This window comes from Schistocerca serialis, chromosome 3 (genome assembly GCF_023864345.2).
Source record: "Schistocerca serialis cubense isolate TAMUIC-IGC-003099 chromosome 3, iqSchSeri2.2, whole genome shotgun sequence".
Classification (NCBI taxonomy): Eukaryota; Metazoa; Arthropoda; class Insecta; order Orthoptera; family Acrididae; genus Schistocerca; species Schistocerca serialis.
In genome coordinates, this window is record NC_064640.1 from 136,492,947 (window position 1) to 136,506,888 (window position 13,942).

General features: G+C 42.8%; 1 protein-coding gene across 2 annotated transcripts in view; it reads right to left on the bottom strand.

Annotated features, from left to right (window-relative positions):
- The window catches only part of LOC126469841 (filaggrin), a 358,695-nt gene that overhangs the window by 138,325 nt on the left and 206,428 nt on the right, over positions 1-13,942 (bottom strand). For both annotated transcript variants that reach the window (XM_050097137.1, XM_050097136.1), the window contains exon 6: positions 1,262-1,516. In XM_050097137.1, the coding sequence (XP_049953094.1) occupies positions 1,262-1,516 (255 nt within the window). The remainder of the gene's footprint in view (positions 1-1,261; positions 1,517-13,942) is intronic.

The window sequence follows — 13,942 nt, forward strand, 5'->3', positions numbered from 1 at the left end:
TCGAAGCTAATGGAATTTCTATTCTGAGGGGCTATAAGGTTCATTTTTGTCTCACAAGAGGTAATGTACTAGTCTGCTGAGCCACAGTCCTGCTTCCCTGAGCGAACTTAATTAATCTATGATATGACACAGTACACGGAAGACTACATTCCTACATTCAGGATACATGCATATCCTGATGTGTTTCACTCACTCACTCTCTCTCTCTCTCTCTCTCTCTCTCTCTCTCTCTCTCTCTCTCTCACACACACACACACACACACACACACACACAAATAGTACTGATGCTAGAAGGCAAAAAAAGTCAATTTTACTCTTCCTCTCATGCCAGTTGAGTCAGCTCAAATTCAACAGGTCACAGGTCACTGACATTGTTAAATCATACAAAGTACACAAGTCAATCCACGACTGATACAATACTTGCAAGTCTCCAATGACCCTTTTCCAAAGAAAAGTTTGCATTTCTCATCATTTTACTATTAAATCTTGCATTTATTTCTCACTTCCTCTTTTCCTCGTAACATAATCTTTACGCCCTGCCTCAAACAAAGAATGTCTGCTGGTCCTCAGAAACTAGGAAATGCTTCAACTCCATATGTTTCACAAGGGTTACTGGCTTGCAAATGAGATCAGTAGGTGCCCATTTGTCAATCTAAGACCATACTGTAAGTCGACTATCATTTCATGTGAAATATTTTCTCTACTCAGTAGCTTTAATGAGCAGAATCAGATTTTGAATGCCAACACTAATGCCTTTAATTTAAATCTGCCAAAAATCAACACATATTGTAGAAATGACTTACTTTAAGGCAGCTATGAGTGCAATTGCTTGTACTGTTTTGGTCATTCTTCAGATGGATTAATATATTTGCACTATTTCTGTTCCTTCCTCTACCTCTTGTGTCCTATGGCTGAACACCACCTTTCAACACTGAAATATGTTATAACAGACCAACAACGTCTTTCAAGAGAAAGTACCTTTGTATAAAGTTATATCTGCAGTCAGTTGTCTGACACAAAATTATCTTGAACAAATGAACTTTATTCTAATCATGCACGATTTACCTTCTCCTCGTCCCATTTAATTTGCTATATATAGTTGGTTGGAGACCATTCAAGATGGTAACATGCTTCAAAAAGAGTCAAAATAGGTATTAAACCATAAAAACAAACAGACAAAGCAAGAAACTCAAAACATTCAAGTCATACTCATTCCTTTTGCCAGCTTCTACTTCAAATTTGCAGCTTCGAGGACCATTACCTGTGAATTTGCTTCTCCTAACGGTTTCTTCTTGAAAAGAGGAGTGCTTGTAGACAGAGTAAGGCCCATGCCAGCTTCTCTATGTCTGTGATCTGCAGCAGGTTGCGGAGGTGGTGGGGAAAGGCCAGCTGGGTTTGTGTATCGGTGGCTGTGGTGATTGTGATGATGGTGTGGAGATTCTAAAAGACGATACCCTGATTCCAGTGATGTGCGGCTGTGCGATACTGAACTCGAGTCACTTGATCGCCCAGAATCCTGCAGTAATTTCAGATAAAACTTCTGATAATGTTAAAAGTACTATAATCATGTATACAGAGCACTCTGAAATGGATTAAATTGAGAAGGAATATTTTTGCAATAAATAAGAGAAAATAACTCAACACTGTTAGAACTAGAATCATTCCCAGCATTGAGGGACACACACACACACACACACACACACACACACACATGCACACGCAGAGAGAGAGAGAGAGAGAGAGAGAGAGAGAGAGAAAATGGGGGAGGGGGAGGGGGAGGGGAGGGGAGGGGAGGGGTGGGAGGGGAGGGGGAGGAGGGAGAGGGTGGTGGTGAAGGAAAGACGCACACGTGAACAGCGTTCAAAATTTATGATTTCAAGCAATAGGCTGGTTACAAAACAGTCCAATACAGCTATACTCTGTAAATACAAAACTTATGAAAAATTAAAAGACAAGGATGGGGTTTAAGTTGTACTAGAAACAGTATATCTAGAATGATTTTGCACTCGGAAGCAGAGGGTACAGTGAACAGAAACTTCCTGGCTCACTAAAAATGTGTGTCAGACCAGGACTCAAACCTGGCTTTTGTGGGCAAATATCCCACTGGATAGCTAATCCAGGCATGACTCACAACTCATTCTCAGAGCTTTACTTCTGCCAGTACCTCTCCCCTACTTTTCAGACTTTACAGGGCATTTTGGGAAAGTAGGAGAGGTACTGGCAGATATAAACCTGAGGAGGCAGGCTGTGAGTTATGCCTAGAAAGCTCGGTCGGGAGAGCATTAGGCTGTCAAAGACGAAGGTTCCAGGTTGAAGTCCCCATCTGGCACAGACTTTTAATCTGCTACAAATGGATTGGACATGTGAGTGAAACTCTGAAACAGCTAAATAGATTAGTTTTAAAACATCCTGTTAGTGGTCACTACTAAAACAAGGCAGGCATACTGCTAAAACACTATCACTAAGAATATATATTTATATACAAAAAAGTGATAATACTGAAGTAAGATGGAGGAACACAGAAACATAAAACATAAATACCATGTATTATGATTCAACTTCTACTTGCCAGATGACAACAAGCATTCACGTGAACAAAAGGATAAAAGAACATTACTTTTTAAAGCCAAAAAGTGAGAGGAAGGAGTAGGGAAATGTAAATATTTGGGAAGCACATAGGAAAGACTACCAAGACCATGAATCAAGAAAGTAGGTTCACACAAACACAGAGAGGGGGTACATTCAGAATTCAGAATTTCAGTGTTGAGTAGGTAACCAAGTCCCTTTAGGAAAATATTAGGTTGGCGATTGAGTTCCTAGAATTTTTCCATAAGTTTAAAAATACACAACACATAATAGGGACTACAGTCATCAATAATATATTTTCCTTCACTATTTACAATAGTCTGTCAACCCTGGGGTACATTTTCGATTCTATGACTGCAGAAATCCCATGGTTTTGAGGCGAAGAACTCACTGAGCCATGTTACGAGTGCATTTTTATCCAGAAGGGAAGTTCCTTGAAGGTTGTTTGATGGAGAGTGGAAAAAGTGAAAATCTGAGGTTGCAAGATGAAGTCTATAAGGTGGGTGTGGAATGGCTTCCCAACCCAATTTGTTAGTCTAGCAGAGCACAGGTGGGTATTATCATGAGTCACAACACTTCACGTAGTCTTTCTGGTTGTTGTTGTTGTTGTTGTTGTTGTTGTTATGCTGCCTCTGCAAGATGTCTCAGTTGTTGACAATAAATGTCAGTGATGGTACACCTAGGGGGAAGCAATTTGTAGTACATCACATTGTCACAGTCTGCAAGACATTTCAGTTGTTGACAATAAATATCAGCATTGACGGGTACACCTAGGGGGGAAGTAATTTGTAGTATACCACACCGCCACTGTTCCACAAGATGTATAACATTATCTTTCGTAGACATGTGCAGGTATTTGTATGGGAAGTTGCTCCTTTGTTTGGGCTCAACCATTCCTTTCTTTTCCTTACGTCAGCATGAAGACACCATTTCTCGTCAGCAATAATAACAATGAATAGGAATGGTGAGTGTTGTTCATGAGCCAACTGATGACAAGCAAGCAGAGATGCAGGTATGGCCACTCACTGATTTTTGCGATTTTGGCTTAGAGCATATAATACCCATACACTCAATTTTTGAACCTTCCCAACTGCATGCAAATGTCGCACAATGATCACAGTTCATCACATTTGCCAAGTCTCGAGTACATTGACACGAATCATTGTGAATTAATGCATTCAAAGAATCTTCATCAAACCCTAAAGGTCTTCCTCAATGTGGAGAGTCACTAATGTTGAAACAATCCTTAAAACGAGAAAACCATTTTCTTGTTGTGCTCTGTCCAATGGCATTATCCCCATACAGGACATTAATGTTTCTGGCTGCCTCTGCTGTTGTCAACCCTCTACTGAACTCAAACAGAAGACTATGTCAGAAATGTTCCAATTTCTCCACTTTGCACTCCATTTTCTAGTGTCGTCAGCCCCTCTCAGTATCTCCAAATGACAAAATGTAAACTCAAATAGCAACAGTGAACTACAAATAAAAAAATGACAATCAATACATAAACCCATAGCAATCGGAAAACTGGAATACAAACTGCAAAACAAATACCGTATTTACTCGAATCTAAGCCACACTCGAATCTAAGCTGCACCTGAAAAATGAGACTCGAAATCAAGGGAAAAAAAATTCCTGAATCTAAGCCACACCTGAAATTTGAGACTCGAAATTCAAGGGGAGAGAAAAGTTTTAGGCCGCACCTCCAAATCAAAACAAAGTTGGTCCATTGTAATATGAGACACAATTTAGGTCGAATGAATGACGATACAGCTACAGTAGTTTGGTTCGAGTCGTAAGCTTCGCAGTTAAGTTTTACCAGGTATCCATTGCTATGCGTCAGGTGCTCCATGCGTATTTATACGCGTACCCTTCCTTATTCACGTGCTTCGTCTGATTTGAATCAATTGCTAATTTTTCTTTGATCTGATAAGTGCCGTTCTCTTTGTTATAGGTATTTACGTCACTCTAAGCTGAAAATGCATTACTGTACTGTGTCATACATTGTTTGTCGCATTCTGATAATGAGTGTTTACGCCCCGTCGCCACTCGCAGCATGGCTTGCTTTTGTGCACGCTACCGCCGCTTACAATTAAAAAAAAAAGAGGGGGGGAATCGTCTCATTAGCAAAACAATGGCAAGAGGCTGCTATTTGTTGTTACTTACACAGCTGCTTTCTTTGATAATGATCAACAAGAACCAAATAATAGACTGTGTATGATAGAAGATGTTCTGAACGAGAGTTAAAATTTTTCTCCGTTTGAAAATCTTTGTAGACGCCTCTTTAGTACATTACATTCTGCACAGAAATTAGAGTCATCTTAGATTTAAAAATCTAGTCAATTGTCGTGCTTCATTTCTGACTGTATCACTATTAGGCATAAGAATAATACGAATATAAACATGGCATGATATGTATATTCTACCACGTTTGCTGTTGTCTCACTCTAGTTCAGTAGTTTATTAGGCAGACAGGATTTAAACGAAAGAATACATGGCAAAATGTTTATATTCATATTATTCTTATGGTGAAGAGAATACTGCATGTGATTCACAATTCATAAAAGTTCCTATTAGCAACCATCTCTTCTCACAGGTAGGAAGAAATTCAGAACGTAGAGTTGGCCATATTGACAAACATCCCAAACAGTCTTGCCCGTCGGATTTTCGTAGTACAACGAAATGCTGCTACATTCGAAGATGAACAATACGAAATTTGTATTTACTTTGTTGGATAATGTATGAAAATGCAGTGGTCGAAACTTGGGGCGGAGAAAAAAGCTCGTCTTCCACCTTTTTTTTTTAAATTTATTTACTGACGCAGAGGTTTTGGCGCCAGTATTTATCTTTGTGCCTGCAAAGCACGCCTGTGTAGCGCTACATATATTCGACGGCAGAAGTTAGTTGTGGCAGCACCTACCAACATTTTTCAGAACTTCCGCTTACTTTGCACTCGATTCTAAGCCGCAGGCGGTTTTTTGGATTACAAAAACCGGAAAAAAAAGTGCGGCTTAGATTCGAGTAAATATGGTACACTATGAACTTACGCACAAATCTAATAGCTATGTCAGGTCAGAAAAGGAGGCCTAGTGCACTTTGTATGTTTGTTGTGGGCCTCGCTCCACCCCTCCCCTCCCTGGCCCATGTGGAGAAAATTCTGTCAACAGTTACTAAGTACACTGTTGCAGTCAGCTGCAAATTGTGGCTCACCAATGGTGCTTATCACTGAATTTAATGACCAATCTTCAGTTTGTTTAAATGATTAGGTTAAGTGGGGAAGACAGCTAGCTTCTCTCACAAGTTGGAAACACAACTTGTAATCTAGAAGTAAATAAATTTAAGACCATCTAGAATATATCTGGCATGTGCTAAATGCAAAAAGTGGCTTCTCATATACCAGAGTACATACGGTATGGGCATGTGAAATTTTTTTACTTAGTTTTAGGTCAGAGAAACCCACCAAAGGCCTAATAATCAATTATGTGCTGTGCTCTGAGAGATGAGTAAATCACTCATTTTAATTAAACTCATTTTTATAAGACACAAAGAATAAGTGTTAAAAGGTATTTATTACCTCCAGAAGTGTCAAGGATTGCATCACAGAATTCATCTCATATATTACATCTAAATGTAACATCTCCACTTCTTAAAGCACCTTACAGAATGTAGCAGAGGTTACAGTATTATACCATTTTAATATCCCGGTTTCCTGTTCCAGTCATGAAAACAGCACAAGGCGAACAAATGCCAATAAGTTTCTTTATAAGCTCGGATTATTATGTTTCCTAGAATTTTCCAATGAATCTCAGTCTGGCATTTTCCCAACTTCCAAGATGAGTTACCTGATCATCCTAGTTTGTTTTTATTGAGGGTCAACTGCCAGTTATTGCACCAAGTGTCAATCCTCTGCGAGACTTCCTCCATTTGACTACAATTTTATAGTGTTATAACTTCCCTACATAGATCAGCAGTCTGGTCAAATAGCATCAACGAGCTTCCAGCACCATCCACCAGGTCGTAATCCAATGTTTGTAAGCTCACTAGGAAATGCAATTCATTCACGAAAAAAGTAGTTTACACAAACCACATTTGACTGCTTCTTGATTATTGCTCACTGTCTGGAGAAGAGAAGATTCAAAGAAGAGCTGTGCATGTTTTCATGGATTCATTTGGTTGGCATGAGAGCACACTGGAGATATTCATCCCACTGTAGTGGCAGATTCTCCACCAGGGCACTGTGCACCACAGTAAGGCCTAGTGTTAAAAAACTCTGAGTGTACATTGCAAGGAGAGTACGGGAAAATATGAATTCCCTCCAAGTATACTTCATGAAATGACCATGACGGTAAACTTTGTGAAATCCAAGCTTATAAAGGGACTTATTGTGTCCATCTTGCACACCATTTGTGGATGGAATAGCACTTTGAGAAATTATAGTGACACACTCTCCATCCTCTGCCACACACTGCAAGATAGCTTGTGGAGTATAAATGTAGACATGGATAAAACACTGGAGACAAGTCTGCAATGGACAAGATCTGAAAACCTGAAAAGTCAGGTGTGGCAGCAGCTATAATACACAAGTCACAGAAGAGGTATGGGCAGACAGGCACTGAAAGAATCCATAGTGTTTTCAAAGAGCACCAGGATTAAAAGTTACCCCATTGTAGAAAGCTTCAGTACAATTTCAATACTCAGCAGCATATGCGAGTCCTCCAGCTTTACTTCACTTATTCATGTTGGAAGGTAAAAATTTTTGCGTCTGGTGGGGGACATTCAGCTCGGTACAACACTTCCAGCTGTTTAGCTAAGTAACATGCTACTAATTGTACAGGAGGCACTGGTCAAACAATGTGTCACCACTGCTCCAACCATTCTGCAGTCCAGATTTGGCTCCATGGACTTCCTTTTGTTTTCATGCACCATAAGAAACTTCACTGGATATTATTTTGGGACTACTGACGCAATTCAAGAGATTTCAGTGCAATGCCTGAACATCCTTTGGACTGCTACCTTCAAGAGGGCATACAAAGAATGTCTAATAATGCAGGGGGATGGTATTTTGAACAACACTAACTCACTCTTTCCTATATTTAAGTTATAACTTCTGCCACATTACTTATTGGACAAACCCTGCAGATGAGACAAGAGACAATGAAAAGACAGTAAGAGAAACTAAGAACGTAGTGACCCATTTAAGATTCCACAACCGTGATTCAGGCGCACTACTATGCGATACACCACAGAAATCAAAAGACGCCAGCACAGGCAGATGGCCCCTACTCTCTGAAGTGCACACAGCCTCTCCGCAGTGCACTCTAATGACCAGCCAACGGCTTAGAGTTGGGCCTGGCCATCCTCGCATGGAGTGTGATGTTTGCTTCAACTGATATAACTGGGACTAGTAGGACAGCCACTCTATGGCAAGTGTTTTTTCTGGTTGAAATAAGTGTTGTATTTATTATTATCTGTGTGTTCTTGTAGTCAGAACACATTGGTGACAAGTAGGGTCATTTTTCACGTGTTATGTTGTGCGGTTGTTCCTTGCATTCGGTTCAGACATTTTTCTTGTTATGACATGGAAGTTCTGCTTCAAACATTGGTGCAACAACAGATGGAAGTTCTTACAGTCCTATAACAGGCTTTGCCGATGTTGCTCTCTCCCCCCTCACCTCCAGCTATATTTCCTCCTCCATCCCCACCATTTGATAAGGCAATGGAAGATTGGTAACCACATGAGCACTGCCTACAGCAACATTTCCACACTGTCCATGTCACAGATGCAGAGGTATGTCATGCACTGCTTTTGTCCTGGATTTCTCCCACCTTGTATCAGGCGTTGTGGCAGTTGGTCCCATTACAAGGACTTTCTCCGCTGTCTTTTGACAATTTATGCCCATTGTTGTCTCCCTATTACTGCTGCCACACACGTTGTGGTTGTTAGGATTAAATTCTACCAATGCAGGAAACAGCCCCATCAGTCTTATGATGCCTGAGCTGCGACTCTCCATGGCCTTATTCCCAAGCGCAATTTTATCTAGTTCAAGTCAAAAGGGTCATATGCAGATGACATGGTTCATGTTATAATCCGATCTGCCCCAGATAAGGAAGTTCAGCAACAGGTCTTTCAATTAGAAAACCCTCCTTCAACAAGGTGTTGTCCATCGTCCAGTCATACGAGCTGATCGGCAGCTGGAAGCATGGTGCAATGGCGTGGCAGTGCGAGGTGGTACGGCTGCGTCCACTGTGTCCGGGGAGAACAACATAGTGGCGGTACAAACCAGCCAATCCAGTAGCTTCCACGAACCACATAAACAGCACTCCAGCTGTCACTCCCCACTTTCAGCATGTGCATCTTGTCACTCCCAACATGATGGATCAAAATGCCTCCAGCACTGCGCTGTCTGTCATAAGAGTCAGAAAAAAGACCATATTGATGTAATCTCCAAATCAACAGAACAGAATGCAGTATCGGAGAACATGGATACAGATATCTAGGAAGCATCCTGGTCAGGACCGGTTCCCCATCAGGTGTCCAAGAAGCTTTTTATCGAGATCTTTGTTCTCTCACGATAACTGCACCTACAGGTGGACACCAGTGTGGCAGTTTCCCCACTTAATGCCCAAACATATTCACACCTTGGCTGTCTTCTGCTGTCACCAGTAAACAGCTGTCCATGGGGATATGGTAAACAGCAAAACCCTTGCGTGGTCAGCTCACAGCTGATGTTACCTATAGCTCAGTAATTCAGCATATTAGTTTTATTGTTGTTTATGTTCTAGTTCAGCTAAACCATTTCAGGTTTGATGACTTCCAGGCTTTGGCTTTATAGCGATGGACTCCATATGGTTTGTATCTTCTCACTTCCGCTATCATCCATCACAATCTGTATTGTGCCCCAAATTTCAGGAAATTTTTGCAGAAGGCCTACTGTGCAACAAACACTTTACAGCCCACATAACCCTGTAGCAGTCAATCGTACTAGATTTTTTCATGCTCAGCAGATTTCAATAGTCTTCTGCTCTCAAGTAAAGGTGGAGTTGGACCGGCTTACATCTCTCAGAGTGTGGTTCTCATTTCCTCTAGTGAAAGGATCACGCCCCTTGTTATTGTGATGAAAGCCTCTGGTAAACTGCAACTTTGCAGAGATTTTATGGTCACCATGAATTCACAATCCATGATCAACATATTCCCACTGCAACATGTCAGAAGAGCTGTTCACACACTTAGCAAGGGGTCAATTCTTCTCCAAACTTGACCTTTCTGAATCATATCACTATTTACCCTAGGATGAAGAGTCCAAGCGTATCATGGTTCTTAATACACCTTTTGGCCTGTATCAATACCAGCGGTTAATGTTCAGTGTAGCAACTGTCCCCACAATTTTTCAACAGTATCAGGAATGGGACACATCCACTATACCGCAACGTTTCAACTACCTGGATGACATTGTCGTTTCCAAATATACCACGAGTGACCACCTGCACAATCTCCGGGCCCTTTTTGAAAAGCTTCCGGCCATGAGTTGGCATTGCAATCTACAGGAGTCTAAATTTTTCCTACCCTCTCTTGAATATCTGGGCCACACCACATCATGAGAGGTTGTCCCAACCCTCGCGAGCCTGGCTGCAGTCTTCACAGACCTACCGTGTCCCCGTCGTTGCATGAATTGCAGACTTTCTCGGGTGAAATTGCCTATTACTACAGGTTCATTCCTAGGGTATTCACCATTGTGTGTGCCCTCTACTTCTTCTCCACATGGGTGCTTCCTTAGTACGGCCTATGGTGTGCAACCAGGCCTTTTCCAGGCTGAAGACCTCAGGTCGGTACCATTGTATACCTACTTTCGATCCTAGCAAACCACTGCTTTTGGCTATGGACGCCTCGCAATATGGTTTTGGCTATGGATGCCTTGCAGTACGGCATGGGGGCTGTCCTTGCCCATTGGAATGCACACGGCTTGGAGTATCCACTGGTTTACATCTAATACTCTCAGTCTTGCAGAGGTCCATTACCCTCCAATCGAGAAGGAAGCTCTGACGATTGTGTATACAGTCACCAAATCTCACATATTCTTGTATGGCACCAAATTACAACTCATTATGGACAACAACCGTTAGTTTCACTATTCAGTCCATCCGACCATGTCTCCGATAAGGTGGCCCACAGGTTGCACTGTTGGGCATTGTTCCTCTCCAAACACCAATATGACATCCATTTTTGGCCCACTGCGCACCATGCCAACACAAAAGCCTTATCTCGGTTGCCCAACGGTCGAGACCCTGAGTTTGACAGAAAGGAGCTTATGTGTTTCCATTCGGATGCCACCTGGTGGTAGACAGCTTTCTGATCACTAGTACCCAGGTCACCAGGGCCACAGCATCTGACTCTGTCCTCAAGCAGGTTATGCACCTTGTCCAGCAGGGTTGGATGTCTCATCCTCCCAGCCACACTTTCAATCTGCTTCATAACTATTTTGTCATGTGCCATCATGTCTCAGTCTTAAGACAGGGTCCTCCTCCTCTCCATGGATGACACAGCCCCAGAGTGGTCATTCCCGGGGGTTTGCAGTGGGATGTCTTACAGATATTGCATGAAGGTCACTGGGGTGTTTCTCCACACCAAAGCCTTGGCTTGCAGACATGTGTACTGGCCTGGCATGGACTGGGAGCTGGAGCATTTGGTGGCTGTCTGTCCTTGGTGCACAAACAAGCAGACAGCTCCCAAGGCTTTGCTTTATCCATGGCCACCAGTGACCCAGCCCTGGGACAGGGATTTTATGAGTCCACTTCTGAATGTTTTTTGGCTGATCATCACTGTCGCATTTTCGCATTTTAAATACATGGTCTTGTGCTCCTTGGCCACTGCAGAGGGTTATTATCAAGGCGCTTTCAAAAAATTTTCTGTGGAAGGTCTCCCAGTTACTCTCATTTCTGACAACAGACTTCAATTGCTATTCCAAGCATTTCATGATTTTTTCATGGGGTTGGGCATTCGCCATGTTCGTCCCCTTCCCTTTCACCCTAAATCTAATGGGGAGGCCGAGTGCATGGTTTGCACCTTTAAGGCTCAGATGAAAACATATCTGCAACAGTTTCCCACCAAGGATGCATTTTACTGGTTTTTCCGATGGCCTACTGGATGGCTCCTATTGGTTCCTGTAGTTCTGCCGAGCTTCTTCATAGGCGCCAGCTGCAGATGTTGCTCCACCTCCTCCATCCGGGTTCTCACCCACCGTCATGTTCCACTGTACTGTGCTTTCTGCCAGGGATGGAAGTCTGAGTATGTGGTTTTGGTTGGCACCCCGGTGGTTACCGGCAACCGTCGTGCATCAGAAGAGCCAGTGTGTCTTCACTTTCCAGACAGGAGACCAGGAGGTCTGGCGTCATCAAAATCAGCTCCGAGTTCATGTGGGCACCTGCCCACTCCTCCTCACTGCACAACTACCTTTGCTGGTGCCTTCGTTGTTCAGTGCCTCCTATACGCCAGAGTTCCTGCCTCATTCTTTGCTTGCGGCAACACCGCCCAATGAGCCTTTGACATCACAGCCACCAGCAGTGGCTCTGGTGCCCCTCCGGCCAGCGGACACACCCCTCACCGGTTTGATGTCTCCTGCGTGGCTTCAACCTGAGGCGAAGTCGCCTCTACCTTCCTCACTGCTGCAGACCGTCACCACAGATCAAGGCTTGGATTGCTAGTCACTTGTTCTGTCGTCTCATGCTCCCACAAGGGGGGCGTCGGGGCACTCTTTGTGCCAGCCACTTTTGTCCATATTCCAAGGTGTCTACCGAGTGGGATTTGCTCCCCTCCAGCATCTAAGGCCCCCATGGATGTAGACGCCATCTCCAAATCGCGATCATTCACTCCTGGCCCAGGGAATCAGCAATGCTCCACCCCCAAAGGGGGAGGGGTGTACTGACCCACATAAGATTCCACAACCGTGATCCAGGCATCCAGCTGTACAGCAAGCCACAGAAGTTGCAAGATGCCAGCACCAGCAGAGCCCCCCCGCCCCCCCCCCCCCCCCCCATGCACTCTCCCAGCCGGCCGATGGCTTGTAGAGTCAGGCCCAGCCAGCCTCGCATGTTTTCTGATGTTTACTTTAGCCAACATGACTAGAACTTCTAGGACAGCCGCTCCATGGAAACTGGTTTTTTTCTGTATCAAACACTTGCAGTAATAATGTCTTGAGTTCATTATTATCTGTGTGTTCTTGTAGTCAGATGAACCAATTATTAAGGGCATAAAAATGGACAAAAATGTCAACCAATGGAGAAAAAAAAAGAAAAGTGATGCCCACCTCTCTGTGTGAAACAGCCAGGAAGGTGAGGGAGGGGAGAGGGGAGAAAGTAGTCCCCAACAACAGGACAGATGAACGGAAGTTAATGCAGTGTGGGTGGCAGAAACTGAGTACATTTCCAAATGCAAGTTACCATCTGTAATGTTCAGTGTTACTTTGATTAAGAGGTAGAATCAAGACTACTCATATTGTTAAACTGATAATGAGTATAATGTTAAGCATATTTTGTGTTACCCTATAGCCACTCTGACTCTAAGCATTCATACTTATAGGTTATAGCAGGGGGGGGGGGGGGGGGGGGGGGGTGCGAGAGGAGTAGACTACCTGTAGTTCTGTGGAAGAACAGTGGATATAATGAACCTCAATTCAAGGAGTGACTACAGATAATGATATCTATGGCAAGATGGTGTTCTTTGAAGAGTAAATCACTAAATCAGTTTCTAAATGACTCAATACATCTAGGACTGACTAAGATGCTTGGGAAATTAGTGCAACTGTTGGCTTCTTGCTACCATCTATCCATTTCCAAAATGAACTCTTGAGGGAGAACAAGAGTGGCTGAACCGAGAAGTGTTGCAAAGGCTGCTCTTATATGCACAGGTAGACAGTAGACAGTTCTAGCACAGAAATACTAGAACCAAAATTAAATAAATTAACATGGATTCAGACTGATTTTGAGTTGTCTCCAGCCCTGCTGGAAATGGAAGATTAATATATGGATCATAATAAGGATAGGGCATAATTCGAGGATTTCTGGGATTTCATTGACACTACTATAAAGGTTTTAATAAAGAGGAAAGCTAACCTATCACAAACAATGGAACTATTGAATTGGTCATGCAGTGTCAAGTCTTTGAAGTTACTGTGTATTAACTTATCAACCTTTGAAGGTGACTGCCTTAAGTGATTGTCCAACAGGGATGCAGTTTTTTAGTTTAATTATGAAATATAACTCAAATGATAGTCTTCTTGCCTGCCTTCTCCTGTTACTCTACAGGGTCGACATTGTTGTATGGGGTTTTAGCAATGATGACTTAGGAAATTTCGCTATCTTA